At 39.7% G+C, this 23,031-nt stretch overlaps 1 protein-coding gene across 1 annotated transcript; it reads left to right on the top strand.

The window, feature by feature from the left end:
* smg5 (SMG5 nonsense mediated mRNA decay factor) lies at window positions 1–22,104 on the top strand. Its single transcript, XM_004568569.3, has 22 exons — window positions 1–444; window positions 870–968; window positions 4,970–5,093; window positions 5,721–5,877; window positions 6,739–6,828; window positions 7,459–7,548; window positions 8,391–8,469; window positions 8,553–8,678; window positions 9,895–9,963; window positions 11,004–11,233; window positions 11,521–11,658; window positions 12,427–13,341; window positions 13,475–13,644; window positions 13,734–13,809; window positions 14,353–14,528; window positions 15,475–15,633; window positions 15,821–15,880; window positions 16,898–17,057; window positions 19,354–19,444; window positions 19,519–19,593; window positions 19,681–19,819; window positions 20,750–22,104. The coding sequence occupies exons 1-22, from the start codon at window positions 380–382 to the stop codon at window positions 20,831–20,833; spliced, it is 3,372 nt and encodes a 1,123-aa protein (XP_004568626.3). The 5' UTR covers window positions 1–379; the 3' UTR covers window positions 20,834–22,104.
* Window positions 22,105–23,031: the final 927 nt, after the last annotated feature.

Consider the following 23,031-nt stretch of genomic DNA (forward strand, 5'->3'; position numbering starts at 1 on the left):
CTCTCGCGGTATTCAGGCGGTCAATGCCTGATAGGAATAATGGCTGCCTTCGTAGCAATGGCTGGAATGGGGAACGACACAAGCGGCATACCGGAGCGTTTTAGCTGACCAGGAACAGCGTAAATTACTGGGCACCCCCTTCTACCCGGTTTTCAGAACGGATGGGTAGAGGGGGTTTTGCCAAAGGACAAAAGAAACGAAAGAGACTCGGAGGGAAGAGGAGGGACGCTAACGCTGCCTTTATAGCTAGCACTAGCTGGCTAGTTGTCGCTGCCGGGGAAGAAGTCCGCGGAGTCGTGACAGCCGTGCGTCGGAACGGGTGAAGGAAACAGGAGTTGAACGCTGGAGCGTGTGATCAAACATCTGGCTAAGCGCTAATATGAGCGGACCCGGACAGGACAGTGAGCCAGAGGCCAAAGTCCTTCTCATCAAGCGACTCTACAGGTACCTTGACGAGGCCGTTTTTGCCAAAGCTAACTGAGGTGCTAATTGAATGTTAATTGAGCTGGCTAGCTTAGCAATAGTCAGACAGTACTTGCTACTACTAGAGAAAGCCCAGCTATCCTCTAACTTATCACCACAGTGAGTAAACCAGCACTCCCGTATACCTTTTCTTTGTAGCATCAGCTAAATTTGATGGGAAGCGCTTCATTCTCTTCAACTTGTCTTGGCTAATGAGCACGGTAGCATTTGTCATCCGTGTCTTTGTTACAGAGAAGTGAAACAGAAAGATCTCGGGCTGTTAACCCGACTGCTTGCAATGTTTATTCCGACGTTTGTTCTGTTTCCACCTGACGCTTATTTTGTGGCAATTTGGCTAACAGCGTTGTCATCGTGCTGATGCTATGTGTTGCCTAACATGCCGACAGGGCTGTGGTGGAGACTGTGCACAAGCTAGATGTCATCATCGGCAGCAAATCGTCCTACAGAGAAGTCTTCAAGCCGGAGAACATCAGCCTTCGCAACAAGTAAGTACGAGTGTCTCGGGAGCTTGTGTGAAGGCGGCTGTAATTTGACTTAAACCTCACTGCCTGCATGCAGTCTCAGTCCTGACTAGTCTTGCTAGCTGTCAGGTGTGTATTGAGGCTCTGTCATGCCTGACATGCGGTAAATGCAGCATCTCAGTGAGCATACATTTCCTAGTTTCTAAATTTAGTTCAGATGTTTATTTTCTAATATTTCCAGCATGACCATCTGCAAACACTGACTGTGGCTTTATCTCAAAGTCTAAGCTGGAGTTGTTGTTTTTTTTTAGTTTAGTTTGATTTTTGTTTTTTTCCCTTGTCCAGACAAAGATGAAAAGCAAGCCTCACTGGTCATGCAGCTTGAGCAGGACTATGGTTGTTATTTGTATACTGGATGTTGTGGGCAGAAAGCTCAAAACCAATAAGAGGAAGTTGGAAAGTTATCTGAGGAGGCGGAATAATGATGGGTGTCTAAACAGTCAGCAAGATAAGGGAAATGTTATCTCATCCTGCTCTGATTGCTCTGGGAGTTTTGTCAAGCTATAACTAGACAGGCCTAGAGGACTACCAGTGAAGCCAGTAAACAAACCAGTAAATTAGTTGGACTATAAAATCAACCAGGCGCTATTTTAATAATTGATTCAAGTGGAATTTTATTCATTCTGCTTTTGCTATCTGTCAAATTTGGTACCTGTTCCATGTTTAAACCTTCTGTTGCGACACAGGCTTTAAAAGGAGAGGGGCAAAAACTGCTGGTTTCAAACAGTGAATGAAATGAGGGACTTCACCAAAGCCCAGTTAACAAGTGTACTGTTAATCATGCAAAGCTACTCTTGAATAGGGATGGGAATTGATTTGCAATTCCAATTTCATTATCAATATCACTTATCAGTTCGATTCCTTACCAGTTCTCTTGTCGATTCTCATTGGCTCCACTTTGGAAGTAACCAGCTTTTCTAAGCAGCATATCAAAGACAGCACATTCTGCAAATTAATTGCATGCTGTGGGTCAAATGTTTGTGCTTGTTGGAGGTATCCCCCCTCTTTGTTGTGATCAGTATCAGGGTTGTTACTCCAAAAAAGTGATGTATTCCACATGTTACAGAACATTTTCTTAACAGTAATGATGCATACTACTCATTACATTACTTTCATGTTTTTCGGTAAAATGACCTGAAACCCATTGCCTAATAGTTACTGTTTAACAATGTAAACCTTAGACCACAGTCCCAAACACAAACAAAAACCCCTGTCCTAATGAGGACACATTTATGATTTTTTTTCTCTTAGTATTTAGGTAAGAACACAAAGCTGACATTAAGAGACTTCAGAGTTATTGCCACAGTGATTCTATTTTAGAAACATAAACCGATAGGGACGGAGTCTGCATCATGACATCTTATTGGTTTGTTACCTGTTGAAGTTCAGGGTCTGGCTTTGGGCTGTGCGATATAACGATATATATCGGATGACGACATAAAAACGTCTATCGTTTGTTTCACGGTGTCGCAAAATAAACAGTTTACGGCAATATTTTTCATCGTTTTGATGGTCACTGTAGTGGCTATATTAATTTCTTAAAGTTCTCTTTCTCTTATATAACCACACGACTGACAGACAAGCGTCTGTTTTTATGCGTTGTCATTAGCAACAACGACGGTAAAACCATCGTGTGTCCACTTGTTTATTTTCCACATAAACCTTTCACAATAAAGCTCAAGATCTTGTTGAGACTTTTCAAAATAAACTGAATCACGTGAAAGAGTATGCAGAGTATTTACAGATGAGAAGCAAAAAAGAGCCGTCAGGTGCTAAAAAATAAACCTTAGACTCAAACGATAGAACAGGCTTTTTGCCGCAGCACACTGTGTAATAAATACTCACAAAGAAAACGGCGGCTGTTACAACTTATGTCTAAAAATTGGAAACACTTCACGCAAGTCGAGCTGCCCGAGATTCACAGAATTTACAGAAAATGTTAAATTTTTGTGATTTATATCGTTATCGGAACGATAGATGTCTTATATCGGGATATGAGATTTTGGTCATATCAAATGTTGTGCATGCAGTTTGCACTTTACTGTTGCACTCTCGTCCTTTGTGCAATAATATTAAAGGTAAGGTCCATATCCACACTGCAGGCTGCGCCACAGTTCCTGAAATCAGCTGATTGATAGGCAATGAGATTAACGATTCCAAGGAATTAAACTACTGGGAATTGTTCTCGAATTTCATACCTACTCTTGAAGACACGAGAATCAAAATATGGAAGAATGTGACTGGTACCGAACAATGCTGTACTTTTAAGGTATAGATGGACATTTGTACTGCTATACTAAGCAGTTTGTTTATACTTAAAGAACAAACAAACACTGCTGCGTCAATTAGTTTCAGAAAATGATTAGAAAGGATAAAATGACTTCTTTTTTTTTTCAGTACAAGTTTCTAACGTGGCAGGTAACATCTTCCAGTGTTATTCTTTGTCTGACCTTAACCCAAACATTGCTTTCAGTTTACTGTCAAAGAAGACAACATAAATCAGAACATGTTCATATTTAAGAACCTAAATTCACAAGTAATTTATTCATGAGACTTTCTGTCCAGCAATTTGTCATTGGTAGCATTAGCTCATGTTGATGTTCTTTTCTGATGTTAAAGTGTATGAAAAACCAAGCACTGATAAACATCTTTATAAAATGAGAGAAATGCAGCATGTACTTGCCTAAAGTATTAACATAATTGTGTCATTTGCCGCACACAAGATCTGAGATTTCACAAAATTCTTGTGAACAACTTCTGAATCAGACCCAATGAGTCACACAAGTCACTTCTGATATTTTGTTTGTGTTTTTTCCCTGTAGGACACGTACTGTCGTGTTAATACAATGGGCCTCCAACCAGTCAGAAACCTCAAGGCTTGTTTCTGACTTTGGGATAAAACCGAAATATGCAGTCCAATAGGAATGCTGAGGTCACAGATGTTATGTTCAGCTGTCCAACTGTACTTCATTATACACATGTTTCTGTTATTCAGCTTCCTCTTATTACATGTGGTGCATGAAATAATAGAAACACTTATTAGAGTAACAGAATTACAAGCTACAGCCTCCTTAATGACCATGCAGATGCAACATTGAGGTTGATTTAATCCCATTCTAAAACAGTTTCCACAAATAAATTTCACAAAGGTTGGTTTTATTTAAATGCATTTTATCTGGCTGGCAGCTGGATGTATGTAAAATTTCATTGTCATCAAGAAAAAACATATTTTAGACAAGCAGCAGATTTTCTTGCTTGTGGGGATCTCAAATTTATAAAGTTGCATTAAGTACTTGCTTAATGCAATTAAGTCATTACTGCAGGGGCTTGGGTTTGAGTTTGGTCTGACCAGTTGTTGCAATTCATTCTCCCTCACTCTCTTCCTACTTTCCTGCCTACTATTTGCACTCATCTGTCAAGAAAAGTCTAAATATGCTCAAAAATGAAAGCAGCTCAATGTTATTAAGCTGCTGCACGACAAGGTTGTCAATATGCAGTCATTTCTGTCCTTGATGGGCCCTACACTTCATGTGAAATTAAAGCCGTTTTCACACGTGCAGTTGTCTAGGTGCTACCCAACACAGATGGATGTGAGATTTCAAATGTGACAGTTGAAACGGTCAATAATCTGTCAGCTTTTTATTACAACTTTTGGCATAGTGTCCAGTTTTTTTTTTTGTTTTTTTTTGTGAATAGAGCAGGTAGTAATCTGGCAAATTCACAGCTAGTGAGCAGCTTTCCTGCCTTCTGCATGCTCCACTGAGGCTGCACTCTCACCTCAGGAGATCACATTTACAATAGTCTCACTTACTGTGGATTAAATGTACGGAAGTACTACTCTGACCAGTGTCTGAACCTGATGCACCCAACAGTGGTCCAGAACTTGTGTGAAAACACTTAAATAATTGGTCCTTTAACCCAGCTGTCTTCTCATTGCACATGTGCATCTTTTTTTCTGTTTTCAGGCTGAGGGAACTTTGTGTGAAACTGATGTTTCTGCATCCAGTGGACTATGGCCGCAAGGCCGAGGAGCTGCTGTGGAGAAAGGTTTACTATGAAGTCATTCAGGTTATCAAGACCAACAAGAAGGTAAATGTCCCTGCAGCTGTGGAAAAATGGCCTTGCTGCATATATTAAACTGACCGCATTTGTTTTCTGTTGCTACCTGGCTAATCCAGCTTTTACTTAAAAGGTGAACTCTCCAATTTATTTTATATTCATGCCAGTGACCACAAAAGCGTTTAGGAGAATAATAATTTCACAATAAGCATTCATTTTCAGCAGTCCAGTCTGCAACTTTATTGTTTTGGTTCATTGTCATAGCACTATAAAACTGCAGACATGGTGACTACACGAAATAAATGCTATATTTATAGTGTCAATACTTGAATTAGTTTGTGGTGATGAAATCTTGGTGTCATGTTCACAGCCAATTTCAGCTTTTAAACCTGCGTACCCTTTATTGCAGGTTAACGCTGGTTTAATATGAGCATCGTTGGATTATAAAACATTTATTTTATACATTTAAAATCTTCTTGAAACTCAACTTTATAACAACACGACACAGTTGCCAGTTGTAATCTTGTCTATTTTACATTAGTTATATTTTCTTTTTTAAGTTGCCTGTTATTTTGATGCAGATCACCCTCATTGGTGTACTGTTCCTTTCTCTAAAGTCCTCACTTCTCTTTTGATTTGGGTTTTCTTTCACTGCAGCACATCCACAGTCGCAGTGCTCTGGAGTGTGCCTACAGAACTCACCTGATAGCCGGCGTGGGTTTCTACCAACACCTGCTGCTCTACATCCAGTCACATTACCAGCTGGAGCTGCAGGATTGCATTGACTGGACCCACGTGACAGATCCACTGATAGGTTAGATGAGCCAGCACATTCTCACACTCTCAGATGAAGGCATAAAAATAAAATGAATTGTCTTTCTGTTTCAGGATCCTTAAACCACCCTTGAATAAAACTGAGTTATTTGTAACAACAACACTTCTTTTAAAGTGTAAATGTCTGCTGTAGACAGTATAGCTGGTGTCCTTGTGGAAAAACTTGAAACTTGATGAAGATAGTTGAAACTTTATTGATAGTTAATCTATGTAATACATTACCTGTACTAGAAACTAGAAACTCTGACCTCATTTGCTACTGATATTTAAATGCAGTTTAGACTCACTGAACAAATAATCAGTAGTGAAGGTAAGGACTCCTGACTACTCTACTGTCAAAAACGAAGACTAAAAAGCCCAAGACAGAAATCGTAAAGACTAATCACATTAAATATTCATGATTATGGATAATCATTAATATAGGTTTTTGGGGTTTTTTGTTACTGTAATTGTACAGTCCTGTTGTCAGGGAAATACAGCCAGAGAGGTTTTATGTTCCTGCAAGGTGATGGTTTATAGTCTGTTCTGTAAAAGTACTTTTTTTTGACTCTAAGATATTTCTTATTTTTGTGAAAAAACACTGCAAAGATGCCACAACCCAGCCCCTGGCTACCGAGTAAATCACCTCTTCTTATCCAACTTAAACAAAACTAGTTTTGAATGTTAACGTTAGAGATGCTTCAAGAGTATCTGGTCCCGGCTCTTTTATTTGGACTCTGTGCTACCCTGTTGCTGTGTTGGAATTTAAGCTTGCTGTGTTGTTACATAAGTCAAAGTCATTTTGGATAAAAGGATTGGATGGATTTAAAAAAAAAAAGTGTTGTGTAATTGTTCCCAACAGGGCGAAAGAAACCAGTGTCAGCCACCCCCAAGGAGATGGAGTGGGCACAGATGGCCTGTCATCGCTGTCTGGTCTACCTTGGAGATCTAGGTAATAATAAGATAATAGAATATGTAATTAATTCAACTATCTGTCGGGCTTGCAGAGGTGTGAGACAGAACAAGTGTCATTCAGCGTGGGAAAATTTGTCTCGGTTATATAGCATAGCTGGCTGAAGGCTGTTTGCTTGGTTTAGACTTATGTGAACCACAGGTATGGGTCAAAAATGTCTGCACCACTTAACCTTTGACTCCTGCAGTGAGAACATATGACCTATTTCCCTTCAAAATTACTGATTAACTTTAAAGCACATTAAATATATTGGACTAAAACCTAAAACCTGTAAAAATTGTAAATTAAGAAATTCATACTGGATGACCAGTGATCCATGATTCTATTAGAGGCACTGTTTTCAAGCTGTTTGGTTTATGATAGTCCAGCATCCTTGTAAGACTGTGAGAATGCTGTAGCATTAAAATGAAGGATGTTTCACTTTGTAGCTGTTTTTGTTTGTTTTTTTTCTCATGTTTGTCTGAAGCCATTCCAGGTCTTTGTGTTTGTGCACATTTCTGAAATAATCAATTTCAGTCTTCACCTTTTCAGCCACAATGCTGTAATCATATAGATTTGCATTTTTTTTTCTTACTTTAACTGTGATGTTTAAAATCATTTTCTCCTCAGCGCGCTACCAAAACGAGCTTGCAGGAGTGGAGGCTGAGCAGCTGGCGGAGAGGTTTTACCATCAGGCATTGTCAGTTATGCCACACGTAGGTGAGTGATGAGAATGTAGGGTTTGGTTTGTTTGTTTTTTCAAACAGTACTGTATTGCCATACCCGTGGTCTTACACAGCATGGAAGGGACGTGGGGTGATTTAAAAGTTTTATTTTTCTTGCCAGAACAACACAGATGTTAAATCCAGTTTAGTGTTGTTGTTGTTTTGGTTTGGTTGTTTGTTTTTCTTTTTTATATTGTAAGTATAGAATTGTGAAATGTGCTTACTCGCTTTCGCAGAAGGTCAATACACTTTTGTGTGTTTATTGTCAAAATGGAGCGCATAAACACCTTTTTAGTTAAAATGGGAAACTTAGCATTGTGCATCGGCTGAACATTTTCCTGCTTTGTTTTTGTTTGTTTAAAGGCCTGTAGATAAACTGATTTAACTGGATTCTTTATGTACACAACAACAATTATAAACTTACTGATACTACTAATACAAAAAGAACCATTAAGTTCATTCAGGAAAATAAGATTTGTGGTCAGTATACTTGTGAGAACAACTGTTAATTGTTGTTTCTTGTAGTTGACAAACAATAAGACATCTGTAAATATCACTTACTTGCTATGAACATGTCCTCCCACCACCTCTCTATATAGACATTGTTCACATTAAATGCAGCTGTATTCATACTTTATAGGGTTGAAAGATATTGGGATATTTCATAAAAACCTACATACGCTTGTTCTTTTCAAATGATTTTTTGGGTTATATTACAATATTATTTGAGAAACTTACAATTTATTTTTTTAACAAATGTAGCATTACCCCATGGTTTTCTGGGTACTAACTCAAAAATAAATGCTGACTTGGTTTGTGTTGGTTATCTGCCAACAGGAATGCCTTTTAACCAACTGGGCACACTGGCAGGGAGCAAGTTCTACAATGTTGAAGCAACTTACTACTACCTACGCTGGTGAGCCATGTTTATATACGTTTGCAGTGTTTTTAACTTCTCTCGTATAGTTGTAAGTCTTAACAGATGTAATCTGTGCTCAGCATTCAATCAGATGCCCCCTTTGAGGGCGCCTACGGCAACCTGAAGCGCCTGTTTGACAAAGCTGCCAAGATGTATCATCAAGTAAAGAAACAGGAAATGAAGAAGTTGTCTCCCTCTCGACAAAGGTGATGCACATTCACGGGCTACCTTTTAAAGCTGGGTTACAACAAAGCTAGTCAGTCACACTTCATGCAGTGTTTTACACACTATTTAAGGGTCATTGTGGTCTATGAAGTGTGTTATTACTGTGGTAGTACTAAACATTTTCCCTCTGGAATTTGTCAATTTTGGTAAATTTACTTTTCTTGGTTGGAATTTTTCCTCTTTCTGTGTGTGTGTGTGTGTGTGTGTGTTTGTGTTATTAATGGCCTTCACTGGCTTGCTTACAATGTATCTATAGTAAAACATGTTGACTTCAGTCTGCTTACATCAGAGTAATTTAAATCCAGTCCCAGTTGACTACTGGGGCTTCACTTAATTAACAGCTTATGTGCACTCTGTCTCAATCACGTATGCGCTCTAACCACTGGTGAAATAAAGCAGCATCTCCCTCCAGATGATATTAAATGATTGATGATTCCACTGGGTAAATTAGATTGTTGAAGAAACAAAAGTAACAGGCATCAGTTGGAATAAAAGACAAATATAGACAAAATGAACAATGTTTTAAAATGAGTAGGTGGGGGGTAGTAAGAGGGGAAACAAGATTAAGATTGTTTTCCCACCTGGACAGAGAACAATGTTGTTCTTATTCCATGTACATAAATGACCAGTAAGCAGCTTGTACTATATTAAATCCCTCTGTGTTTTCACGTAAGAGTCAAAATCTAAAAAGCGTGGAGCTGAATATATTGTGAACAGGTGTTGTTAATGACATTGCTGGAAGTTTGTATTCAAGATTCTTTATTCGTCACATGCACAGTTATACAAGTATAACACGCAGTGAAATGTAACCTGACACGCTCCTCGACTTGTGCAAAAGGGGGAGAGAAGAATATTATATATTATATACATTAGGTGAATGTGCAGTAGTAGCATGTAAGCAGCAAGCAGGAGAATTCTGTACATTAAGTGAATTAAATAAGAATAGACAATATGAACATTTTACAAAATAAACAATATGACCATATTTAAAATTAAACAAAGTATGTATGTTCTCTTCCATGTTCCTGTTTTTGCTGAGGTCATAGGTCAGATGTTTCTAAAACCACTGATGTTTTCATTTTAAAATGCTTTTATTTCATTTTATTTTTCTTTATCAAAACATAGAAGTAGTAAATGGATCTTTTATTGTGTTTAATACTCTGTAGTTGATCATTTTTGCTGTGGCCTTTTTTGCAGGTCGAAAGACATTAAGCGGCTCCTGGTGAGCTTCATGTATCTGCAGAGCCTGCTGCAGCCCAAGAACAGGTTTGTGTTTGTGTTGTGACTCTGCACCCACACTGTTTTAGAATCAAAGTCCACAGTGGAAATAAATCATTTGGTTTTGTGTATTTTAATGCTTAACCAGTTTATCTTTCAGTTTATGCCAGATAAAGGCTTTTTACATTCATATGTAGTAAATATTTAACAAATCTGTTTATAGCGTCTTCCCTCTGACGTGGTAGTCAAGTTAAATATTTAACATTCTAAAGTTTGAAAACAGATCTGTTGGATTCCAGGCTAAGAGTAAAATGTAGTTGTAGGATTACTGCAGGGTCTGTCTGGGCCAGGTCTAAAATTAAAATAAAGGAAAAAAAGATTTTAAATTTGCTTTTATTTCTAGTAAATTTAGGTAATTAAGTGGCATGTTTAAGACTGGTCAAACAAAACGCAAACAAACTATTTTAAAAATCACCTTTTAAAAGTTTGAGTTCTTGTCACTTGTTGTTGTTCCACTATGAGTGGTCAGATAGTTTTGCTTAGGAAGGAATTTACTGAAATGACCTGGAAGTATCTGTGTAGTGGTCGTAATCAGAGCTGTTCAGATTTTCTAAGTGCTAAGAAAAGGAGCTTCAGCCTTTTATAGCAGAGCATGCTCTGAACCATCCAATATGAAAGGAAAGGAGGCAACCACCCCATAGTTCATAGTGATGTGCCACCCAACTGTTCTTGGAAATGGTCAACAAAAGTGTGGCACAGATCATTTAAATGTCAAATATAAGTGTGTTTTCCATTTCATGCTGTAATCTGTTGATATGTTTTGAGAAACTATAGGCTGTTACACCCAGAGTGGAACTATGAATATTATATTACTGTAATAAAATCTTCTTCTTGAGGTGTTTGTTTTCTTAGAGACTGTATATTTGCATAAAAGCTACTTTTGATTGCAAATGTATGTACACAAAGTACAACCAGTGTCCACAACTATATTTTCACATACCATCAATGTTATCCTTGGAAGTTTTAAATTGTTGAAGTGCATTTACCGTGTTTCTACAGTAAGTCTTTATTTTGTGTGGTTTATGTAGCCTGATGGAAACGGAGCTGACTTCACTCTGCCAGTCGGTGCTGGAAGACTTCAACTTGGTGATGTTCTACCTGCCACCGCCAACACATGGCGGTGCTCACCACACCCCTAGCGAGGAAGAGGAGGAGCAGCAGCAGCACAGTGACAGCTCCTATCCTGTGCTGCCTGACAACCTAATCTTCAAAATGGTGGTCACATGTCTGATGGTAGTGCACAGCCTTAAGAGAGGAGGTAGGTGGTTGTGTAATTTAAGCTGTTCTAAGGAATTCATTTGTTCATTCATTTTTCATTACGTCACCACAAGTGAACAAAAAGTTTTCAGTACGTCCTCTATGAATCAGAGCACGTGTGATGTGTTCGCTCCCAAAATGAAATTTCGACCCTGAGCCTTTGTTGTCAAAACAGACCATTTTCAATTTGTTTTAGTTATTAAAGCACTGAATTACTTGGAACTTTAGAGGTATAGAAGTAAATCTTTCTTGTGTTTATTTAAGTGTTTCTGTGTATTTTGTCCTTAGGTTCAAAGCAGTACAGTGCATCCATAGCATTCACTCTGGCCCTCTTCTCCCACCTTGTAAACCACGTCAACATCCGGCTTCAGGCTGAACTGGAAGAAACAGAGAGTCAGGTGCCTCCACTTCAGACTGACGCTGCAGGTGAAAGAGAAATGTATTCTTTTCCTGTATGTTGGGGAAACAGGCATAAAAATGCACCTGCAAGCTATTTCTTAGCTATAAAAACCATCATAAACCAGCACAGTATCAAGAACTGTTGGCTATATGAGTATGTGGACTTTTTAAGATTCATTGGAGACTGTGTCGATATATGATGATGATGATGTGTTACTTAACCTGACTCTTTAAAACCATACCAGGGTTTGCATCCTTGTACTCTCCTTGTTGCTTGTGCGCACACCCCGTTCCAACAATGAATGTTGGGTATAACTTTAATGGAGCTCATTGGCACTATTCAGCCTTTTTAATGTTGAGAGTCTAAACTAAAAAACCTAAATAAGGACAGCATTATGGAGAATTTGCCCATGTTAACAGACACAGTATATGTCAGCACAAAGTAGGACAGAAACAAACAGTTATAAAGTGATGAAAACTACTGACACTATGCACATAACAGAACTCCAAGAAAAGGAAGGAAGTCGTGTCTTTGCATCTTATTTTAATCACACGCTATAAATAAAGAAGGTGCTAACAGATATCCTGCCCTAATGCCTAAGACATTGTCTTAGTTTTTATTTATAATGGTAAACCCTTACACCCCTCAGCCATAAAAGGCAGATGGAGAAGTTTCAAAATGATACTGAACATACTGTTTAGTGAAATATATAGTTGAAAGTAATTCTTTTTTTCCAGAAAAACATCCTCAAAGAACTTGAATGAAATTAAGATGCAGTTTTTATCTCTATCTAGACGATCTGGACATGAAGGATCTGACAGCTGCACCGACAGATCCCTCTGGTGAAAGGCCTTTGCAAAATGGTTCCCTGGAGCAAGAGGATGAGGAGGATAAGGATGAAGATGGCTCTGAAAGGGTTGCAGCCAACAAGCACAGCAGCATAGAAGAACAACGCAAGATGAACGAAGAGAAGCAGAGGCAGAAGAAGAAGTACAGCCGCCTTTCTCGACTCCGCCGTCGCCGCTGTGCTCGCAAAGACGGTCACGGAGAGGATGAAAGTGACTTGAGTGAAGGCTTCGAGAGTGAAGAAGAAGAAGATGACGATGAAGAAAGAGGGGTCCGTGCTGATTCAACAGGTGGGACCACAACAGGAACGCCAGTCAACTCGTCATCTGTGAAGAAGGAGCCCAAGAGAGATGCCTTGGGCGAGGAGGGCAGCTGGGGAAGCGGTTCTGAGGAGGAGGAGGAAGGAGGAACAGCATTTGATGTAGAAACTGATTCAGACATGAACAGTCAAGAGTCTCGCTCAGACCTAGAAGACATAGAGGACACGGAAAACTCAGAGGGTCACGCCCGGGAGCACCAGGATGATGAAGATGAGGACCAACCAAAGGAAGACGCAGGAGAGAGGGATACCACCGACACCCCTCCGACCACCAATGGGCCTCTCATGTCCAGTGACTCCAGCATTAGCAGTAACCTGCAGGCCATGTCTTCTCAGCTCTTCCAGGCTAAGAGATGCTTTCGCCTGGCGCCAACATTCAGTAACATGCTTTTAAGGCCTCATGCTTCGTCTTCCCCGAGTATTCCAACCCCTACTGACAGCTCAGCTCCCCCCTCCCAAGAGACTCCTCCTCCTCCTCCTCCTCCTCCTGGAGATTCCCCCTGTGAAATGAACCCTGGTACTGCCAATGGAACCAGTGAAAATGGTAATGTTTAACATTAGTTTTATATAAAACATAAAATCAGTGTTCCCTTTATGATGCTCAGTCATCTGATCACAGAGGGTTCACAGTGTTCTAATCAAGCTTGTCTTTTGGCTCATTTTTCCTAATTCACCAGACTTGGACTCTGATTCGGAAGGAAGTCAACACAGCACTGAGTCAGTACATAGTGAAAAAACCCTCTTAGAGAAACTGGAGATTATGACCAATCAGGGGTTAATCCAGGTTGTTAAGGTGTTTCTTGACTGGCTACGGACAAATACCGATATTATCCTCATGTGTGCGCAGGTGAGGTGACAGATTTTTCCTGCTTTGTTTACGAAATGCTGGCTTTTCAGGATTGTATTTCACAAACTGATCATCTGTGTTCTCTGCAGAGTTCCCAAAGCCTGTGGAACCGACTGTCTGTGCTGCTGAACCTGCTACCAGATGGCAGCAAGCTGCTCGAGGCTGGTGAGTTACTGGTTGACTGCACTGCACAGAGATTTCTGCTTGTCTCAACGGCAGTCAGGTTCTGGCATTTTTTTCCTCCTGTGTCCTTAAAGATTAAAATCTAGATCTTATAGATATTACTATTCACTCTGAGCCTCATTCAAGAGCATTTCTTTATTCTTAGCCTAATTATCTCTTAAATGACTTTTTCTCAAGCTGAACTTTATTATTATTATTTCTTGGAAACACAAACCAAATAACACTTGGTTGCTCAGGAGATGTAAAGCAGTAAAACAAATGGTGTGTTGTGAGTGTGTCACCACGGTGAAACATGTTATTAAAACAACACATTATTTTCAATGCAATTAGGTGATTTTTCTTGTTGTGCTTACATCTGAGCTCTGATCTCATCCCTGTACTGTACACTCACTTTACTGACAATACTGTGTAACGCTCAGCTCTCGCACTGAATAGTTATCTCCCTGTGTGACTTTAACACTCTGGTGAGTGTGCTCTGAGTCTACATTTACGGTACTAATTTGTATTTGTGTGTTCTTGCTGCAGAGCTCAGTCTGAACGCTGAAGTGACAGAGTTGTTAAATGAGTGTGAGCGACCAGATTTGGTCCAGAGTCTGCTGCTGCCTGAGGATCTGGCTCTGCGACACCTGCCTGCTCTTGGTGTAGCCCACCGCCGCCTTGACTTTTCCCGGCGCAACCCCTCCCTCAGTCCCCTACAAGAGGTACAGGCACTCAGACTCATACATGCACATCATATTAAGTGCAGGCTAAAACACTGGAAGGCACAAAAGGAAATTGTCTGTCTCTGATTTATTGTCTTGAGCTGGGTAAACACTGAAATTTTGGTTATTGTGGGAAAAAGATGGCACATGTGAAAGAATGGTGGCCGTGACTCCAAACAACAGTCCTACAAAGAGAAGTTCAAAATGTTGTAAAGGGACAAAATTCAGACAATATGAGAAATCCAGAATTACCATCTGACAATGTAACTGCTCCCTTGACCTGTGTCTGTCAAACCAGCCAATGAGAGCACAACATAAAATCAACACAATACCCACACATGTTGTAGGAAAAAAACAACATATGAAATGGATTTAAGAAAACAAAGAAGAAATTCTAGTTTGAGGTGTTGCAGCACAGATTATTTGCTTGTTGTTATGTCATCCTGCTGTTATCATGATCAACATGATCAATGTACTACGCCACCAAGGGGAGCAGCCATGCATCATAGATCACAGACAAAGATTCAGCGGGGATGGTCATTGTACAGTGTACAAAGATTGCAAAAATAAATGTAGACAAACAAAAACATGATTCGGTTTTATTAATCACTTAAAATGCAATAAGAGTTTAATTTTAGAAGATTTACACATTTAATGAAATTAGCTCAGTAATTGAAAGTAGAGCTGAAAGCATTACTTAATAGTTGATTAACAGAAAAATAGTGTCATGTAATACTGACCTAAATACTTCCAGACTTTGGACTGTTGATTTGAATCGAGGACGTGTGTGTGTGTGTGAGTGTGATGAACCAAAATAAGTTATTTAATGAGATGGAAATATTTGAGTAAAACTCCTGTGAAGTCTAAATGTGTAATCAGATAACCTCAGTTCTAAATCTTTGCGTCATTAAAGTTTTGTTTTTTTTTGTCTTTGTGTTTCTTTCAGTGTGTGGTACGAGTGTGTTGTATTCGCAGCTTCGGCCACTTCCTGACAAGTCTCCAAGGCAACGTGCTGCACTTTAACCCAGAGGCGGGCATCTTCACCAGTGTTAGTCAGTCCAAACAGGATAATCTGGTGCAGCAGGCCAAGGCCCAGTTTCGCATGGTGATTGACATTTTAGTCATTACACAGTTTAAAATTTTAAAAAACCTGTGGTGTTGTGTACGTGTTTTTCTATTATGACCTATAAAATAAATATATAATGACCTGGAACCCAACATGTTTTTTGTTTTTGTTTTTTTTTTTACATATTGACCCCGTTTTCTTTGTTTGTTTGTTTTTGTTTGTCCAGGCTGAAGAGGAGGCTCGTCGTAATCGATTAATGAGGGACATGGCCCAGCTTCGACTACAGGTTTTTATTTTAGTTACTGTCCCCTGACTCTGTGTTGTTATCGCTTTATAACAATCCCTAATACACGGTAAATTGATGACTAATTATGGTATTATAAATATAGTTAATTATCGTTTCTTTACAATTAACAAATCATGAAATGGTGATGTTTACTAATTGGTTAATGATTGGTTTAATCAATAAGTTTTCATTTTAGGTTAAAAAACAACTGTCTGCAAGTGAGAGTATTGCTGCTGCTTATGCATCATAGGACCTGCTCAAAGAGAATGTGTGCGTCTCTAAGAAGTGCTGGATATGAGAACAGCCTCCCTCTTTAGTGATGAAAAAAACACACAAAGTGTTCTGAAAGGTTTACTGCAAAAGAGGGTCAACATAATCAACCAGAGTGTTGATAACCAAGAAAAAAACAGCTGTAATTAACAATAATCCACCATTAACATAAAACATGAGCCTGATTGGCCGGCCAAAGTTAACAAGAAGAAAGGAAGCAACTCCGACCACTCCGCTGCAGATTTCCTGTCTCTGGCGTAAACAAACATTAGATCTAAATCTAATAGAAATAAAGTTGTGAAAATATGACCACTGAGTCCATCAGAAATGACTCTAAATCATACAAAAACAAACTGAAGGCAGGAGAGACCATGAGAGACAACCTCCTGCTCACGTTTGGTAGCTTCCAGTTTGTAAGGCCAGACCACAGAGCTTAGTGATATACAGGTAACCAACAGGGGGCGGGGGGAGACATGCAGCAATAGTAAATACATTATGTAGTATATCGAATGCCATGTGCACCAGTGTCATCAGAATGTAATTATCTTTTATCAGCTGTGACAAAATGTTCATAAAATTTATTGGAGAAATCTTGAGAAGAGAAAGTTTGCAAGGAGTGACATTGTTTATTAGACTACAAGCATCCATCACTGACTACAATACATGTTAAAATAAAATCTACACGCTTCTTAATTTAATTAGAGATCATAACGAGTTGGGTTCCTTTCTTCTGTCCTCTCCTTGCAGTTGGAGGTGTCACAGCTAGAGGGCAGCCTTCAGCAGCCTAAAGCCCAGTCATCCATGTCTCCCTACCTGGTGCCAGACACAGCTGCTCTGTGCCAGCATCTGAACCTCATCCGGCAGCTGGCTGGTAGCGGTTGCTTTATCATCATCATCCCACGAACAGGTCAGTGCACTGTGGCATCTTTTGTCTGGAACAGCGGTACACAGCCGCTGTTTGTACCATTTCCCCACATAGGTGGTGGGGATTAATGGATTTACAGGGATCTTTCTCTTGTTCAGTGATTGTGCTTTATAGGATGACAGAGCAAAATATCAGTCTGAACCTAACCCTTTATAAAAAAATAAGTCTTAAAAGCCTCTCCATAAATTCGCACAATGTTACTCACCGCTAGAATTGGACCCGAGGCCAAGATTATGCAGGAAAAATACCAGGTTGTCTTAACGCTTTCCTTCTCAGATCCCTCGTAGGGGTAATCCTAGTTTCTCTTTTCTGAACTGAACAGTTTCTGCCAGTTTTCAGGCTTCCAAAGCAAAAAGGTTGTCAGATGTCGTGTTTACGGGGGAAAGAGTTGAAACCTTTTTTTCTGTACCGATAAACAAAGTCTTAAATATTTTCCCTCACCTGCTGTAGGTATTTTGAGTGTTAATTTCCCAGACTTTGTCAGTATCTCAAATGTGATAACAGGCAAACGTAGATTTTAACAAAAACTAATTAACTAAAAATAGTCTAGTCGTCCATTTTCTGTTTCTCTTATGGCTTTAGATTGTTTTCATTTCAGTTATTCTTATTGTTATTATTGGAAATTATTCCTGCATACGGCTGGGAATACAGGAAAGAACTGATCCCTTTTTATATTTTGGTATTAATGTAATATTTTTAGGCAGAAAATACATATTTAAAACTATATATTGGTGACACCTGCAGAAAATCCTGATTAGCACAAACATGCAAGTTTAAATTGGTTATTAATAAAGTTAATCAAGTCCAAAAGTTAAGAGGAGGATTTTTCATGGCTCAGAAACGGGCCTGTGATAGTGACTGTGCTCATAAACACGACTGATCCACATGTTGGTGAAGACGAAGAGTCTGTGTTACCTTACTTAGAAGTCGATGTGTGTTCATGTTTTTCTATAAGCAAACATGTATTTAAGTTTTAGGAAATGAAGCCTCACTTCTTTCTTTCTTCTTCTTTCTTTTTTCTTTCTTTACTAAGTGAGGTTAAACATATTTTCAACACAGTCTTGTTGCTTTTTTTCCCCTTTTGTGGGCGAGTTTGTCACAGATGGAGGCGAGTTTTTATTTCCCCATACAGACTTTGTACAGAAAGGCCACTGTGTGCAACAACATGAAGCAAACCTTTTTCACTTTGTCATTATGGGATGTTGTATGTAGAATTTTGAGGTGATAAATACATAAATTTAGAGCCAGGCTGTAACATGTAACGTAACACAGATTGTGAAAGGAATGAGTGGTGCTGAAACAAACTGATAAATCTATTATCAGTCACCGTGAAAATCAATTTAAGATTTCAAACAACTTCTAAAATCAGTATTTGCTGGTTTGTCTTGTTTGTTTGTTTTTTGTTTTTTTGGCCTGTCCCGTTTGGCTCTTTTGCCATCAGAATTGTTGTCTAAAGGCAAAGAAAGATGCCCAACGGATTTACTTTACCAAATTGACCATCCCAGCCTTGCCATAATGGTCCATTTGATTCACCTTTTATTGTTTATTTTATTTTCACTTACTGAATACGGGACAGACTTGACTGGGGGAAAGAAGGGGAGAAAGAAAGAGGGAAAGAGAAACAGCTGAGAAGAGGGGCGGGGGAGAAGGGCAAAAACCAAAAACCAACAGAACGGGCAGAAAAAGAAAAAAAAGAAGAAAAAAAGAAAAAAAAAATGCATATATCAATCACCTGGGTCACCTGTCTTTTTATTTTTGAGGCGCTTGAACATTACAAGCAATCTTCACTATTTTATAACTTCTTCTAGCCTAAAACAATTAACTGATTATTAACAGGAAATTGATTCTTTTATAATTATTTGTTGCCCTAAAAAAAAAAAAAAAAATCCTCACTAGTGGTTATGACAGCTCTGGTTTATTTAGTGTGTACTGAGCTGCTTCCTGACTAATGACACTAGACAGCAGCAGTCGGTCACATGTGCCAGTTTGGGGTGACCCAGTCACTGATTGGTTTGGGTGCATACCTGCATTCCACGTGGAGTAAATCATCTCTGGCCGGCACATTATTCCCCTGGCACCACCCCCGTGCACTCCCCATTGCTGTTCACTGACTCGCAGAGAGACAAAATACAACAACAATTAAATGAGCTCAGTTCTAGCTTCATTTATGATTCGCGGTCTGCTCAAAGCGTACGAGTCAGAATCAAGCTCCAGACCTTCTGAGCGCTGGAGTTGCTGTTTGCCCAGGTGTTTAATCTGGACTCCCCTTTTCTTTTAGTGATTGATGGACTTGACAGGTTAAAGAAGGAAAATGCTGGTGCGAGGGATGGAATCCGCTTCCTGGAGTCTGAATTTCGTAAAGGCAACAGGTGGGTTAAGTTGTGAGATGAAACATTTCTCAATAAAAACTCTCTTTAAATCGTATTTCTTTCTTCCTCTGTAGATACATCCGCTGCCAGAAGGAGTCGGGTCGAAGTTTTGAGAGAGATAAGCTGAAGCGGCAGGACATCGAAGCCTGGTAAGCTCTACTTCCCTTCTGCTGACGCCTTATTTGTTCCTGTGAATATGACTTCCAGCTTGACTGACCCAGTTTTCTTGTTTCTAGGCATCTGTACAAGATGGTGGATAGTTGCCGTCAGCTAACAGTCTCCCAGAGCAACGGAGATGAAGATACAGCCGGTATGGTGACCATTCTTACAGGCCATGAAGTAGAGGAGCTTTGCTCTCGGTCAGCAGCGATGAAGGTCAGTAACTCGCTGTATGTTTTATCTCACAGACACGAGCACTCAGGAGCTTTCCCACCTTTAGTTTCTGCTCTTTTGGCTTCAGTGCCGTCTTCACTGCTTCGTGTTCATCACTGTTAAACACGGATCAGTATTTTCCAAGGTACAGCACTGTGCAAAAATCTTGAGTCACTCCTAATTTTCAAATATTTCTGCTTCAAAGGAGTCTGACTTGGTTGTAATTTTTACCGCTCAGCCATAAAAGGCTATTGTCGTCACCTCTGTGGGCAGGCACGCGGCATTTGTGATTGCGTTAACTCGAGAATGACATAGGAGCTTCAAATTGATACCAAAGGTGTATCTGCTAAAGATCTCGGATGTATTTGAATCTCAGTGAACTCAACCTCAAGTCAGAGGTCAAGTTTTCTGAAAGTCTTGTGAATGCGGTAATTCGAGAAGGAAGTCACCTAAGATTTATACTATAGTTGCATTTGCTACAAATGTCTGGAAAGTTTGACCTCAAAGCCACCATCCCACATTCACCTCATCTACCACTGCTAACAGATGGAGCAGAGGTGGTGCAGGAAACAAAGGAAAACCAAAAGCTGAACAAAAAATAGAAAAAGAACATAAAAAAATGATAACGTAAAGAAATGCATTAAAAAGTCTGCATCCAGGAAGCCCATAGGATGTTACCTCAGTCTGGGCAATACTAAAATGAGAAGTGAAGGGTTCAGCATATTTGAAGCAAACATTTAGGGGAAAAACTCTGTCTTGCAAGAGTGTGTTTAACTCACTGGGTCTGTGGGTGAAGTTTATTTTTGGTCTGAGAAGGTGACAAGTTTTGTCACCGCTTGCAGACTGTGGACAAGTTCTGCCTACTGAGCTTAAAAATGTACAAATTTGAAAAATACTTTGTTTTTATCTTCGTGCCTCGTTTGTCTCCACCAGGCGGCGATCCAGGCGGCTGGCTCAGCAGGCATGGAGCTGAAGAACATCGTGGAGTTCTACCGTCAGTGGAAGGAGATTGGCTGAGAGGTCAAAAGGGGAGCAGCTGTCGGCGCTGCGAACAGCTGATCGATCACAACACTTGCTCCCTCTCTCTTTCTCCCACTCTTTTGCTCTGTGTGTATCTGCGTCTCCAAAGGCAAAAAAACAACTCAAAAGAAAGCTGGATCGAGGAGTTAAAAAGCTTAGAGGGTTGGAAAAGTGAATAGTGGAGTTAAAAAAAATTTTTTTTTAAAGTAACTAAAAAAAGAGAAAGGCGGGCGAAACGACGCTATAAGAAACAGCAGATCTCCCACTCCTAATCCTAAACATAAAGAGTGACCCCTAGTGGTCGGGGTGAGGAAATGGCGGGATGACGCTACACAATTTTAAGTGCCCCTGGTTCACTCCCTAACCAGGAATACACTGTATATGTTAGCAAACGAGTACATACGTGTTGAGAGAAACGGCGAGCACACAAACACATTCAAGCTGAATCCATATAGATATTTAGAGCAGTGGTTTGGATTTCCGTTCCCTTTTTCCCCTTTCCCTTCAGTCTGTATTTGAGAAGCAGGGTCAAGAATGTGCGAGTCTGGTGGGGCTGTGTTTTTTGTAAAGTCAAGGCTGTATGACGACAGCTTCGAGACAGAGAAAACGTGCTCTGTTCACCTGACGCTCGAGGCTTCCAGCCCTCATCTCGTAGCTCGTCAGCCTCTAGGAAGGGTTGAGGAAGACTTCTCTGCGAGCGGTTTCTTTCCTATGTGGCTTTTTTTTGGGGTTTTGTTTTTCTTTATTTGCAGTGTACTTTTGTGACCAGTGACTTATGTATTGTGCTATCTCATTATGAGAAAAGGAAAAAAAAACACATGACAGGCGTTGCCCTGTTAAAGGTTTTAATTTGGATTTTATTTTTGTACCCAAATGATGTTGTTTATTTTGCTTTTTCTAAGCTAAATCTGAATGATATATGCAAGAATGTTTAAGGGAAAAGAAAGGGGTTGCTGTCGTGCGTGGATCAAGTAAACAAACCTTCAGTTCTGAAAATTAAAAGGAGCCTAGAATCTATTTATCGAGGTGTAACGTTAGTGTGAGGAGGGTAGCTAGAAGCCGATTGGCCTCATGTTGTAGCTAGTCGTTGTGGAGGCTAAGAAAAGAGGAGCTAGCTGGCTTTTCCCTGAGGAAGGTGGGACCCCTGTAAACTCCTAAAATGTACCCCATCTACATCACCATTTCCATAGTGACTGTCCCATCTTGCACTGTGCAAAAGAAAACCAGTATATGTGTGTGGCCATGCATTGAACAATAAAAAGAAACTCAACGATGTTGACCTCTTTCTTCTTATCAGTCCCCTGTGACCCTATGTCACCTTTTGTTTTCACCAGATCACTAGAGTGATAAGTCAAATAGGCGAGAAGCAGAAACCTCGTGACCCGAAAACTGTGAAGACAGCTCTGTCCCCTGCAGCTGGGAAGGGAGGTTTCTTAAACAGCCTTTTAGATTAAAAAAAAAAAAAACAGCACAGGGCTGCACTGGGGTTGTGTGGGAGTGGAGCTGTTTTCACATACTTGTGAGACATGAAATACAATCCAGGACTCTGGTTTTAGTTTGGGATACCGGTTCCACGAATTTAAAGGCTTCTTGGAAGCAAAAACCCAGCATACAGGTTTGTGAAACTCAGGATTTTACATGCCTGGAAAGTAACTGTAATATCAGCAGTTGTGAAGGATACAATACTTATATTTTGTTAAAGCTACACAATCATCCACCAGCACCTGTTTCCTCAATTAACTTCCTTTACAGATGGTGGTTTAAAAAACACTTTGATTAACTGTTTTTTTTTAAAGAGAAACCAAATTGTCTCTAGGAAAATGACTTTTTATTCAATTTATGAGCACTCTGATAGGTCAACAGTTTGTCACCAGTTTCAAACCTTATTTAACACCATATTATGTTAATTTTTATAAATTATGCCCCCTTTTTTTTTTAATTGAATTATAAAGCAGAATGATTTAAAGTATGGCTTCAGAGTGGCTACCCTACGAGGTGTGGTGTCCTCCTTTTTTCAGTCAGATTCACCCGTTGCTCGTGATGTCTGGGGCAGGTTCAAACCTGAAGCTGGTATGCAAGTTTTGCTGTTGTTGACACTTTGATTTGCACCAAAGCAGGTGATGTGGAATCACTGCTATCCTTGAAGTGTAACTGACTTTGTATTGTGCTGTGATGTTCCCATGATTTGTTGAGCA

This window comes from Maylandia zebra, linkage group LG11 (genome assembly GCF_041146795.1).
Source record: "Maylandia zebra isolate NMK-2024a linkage group LG11, Mzebra_GT3a, whole genome shotgun sequence".
In the NCBI taxonomy this organism is placed as follows: Eukaryota; Metazoa; Chordata; class Actinopteri; order Cichliformes; family Cichlidae; genus Maylandia; species Maylandia zebra.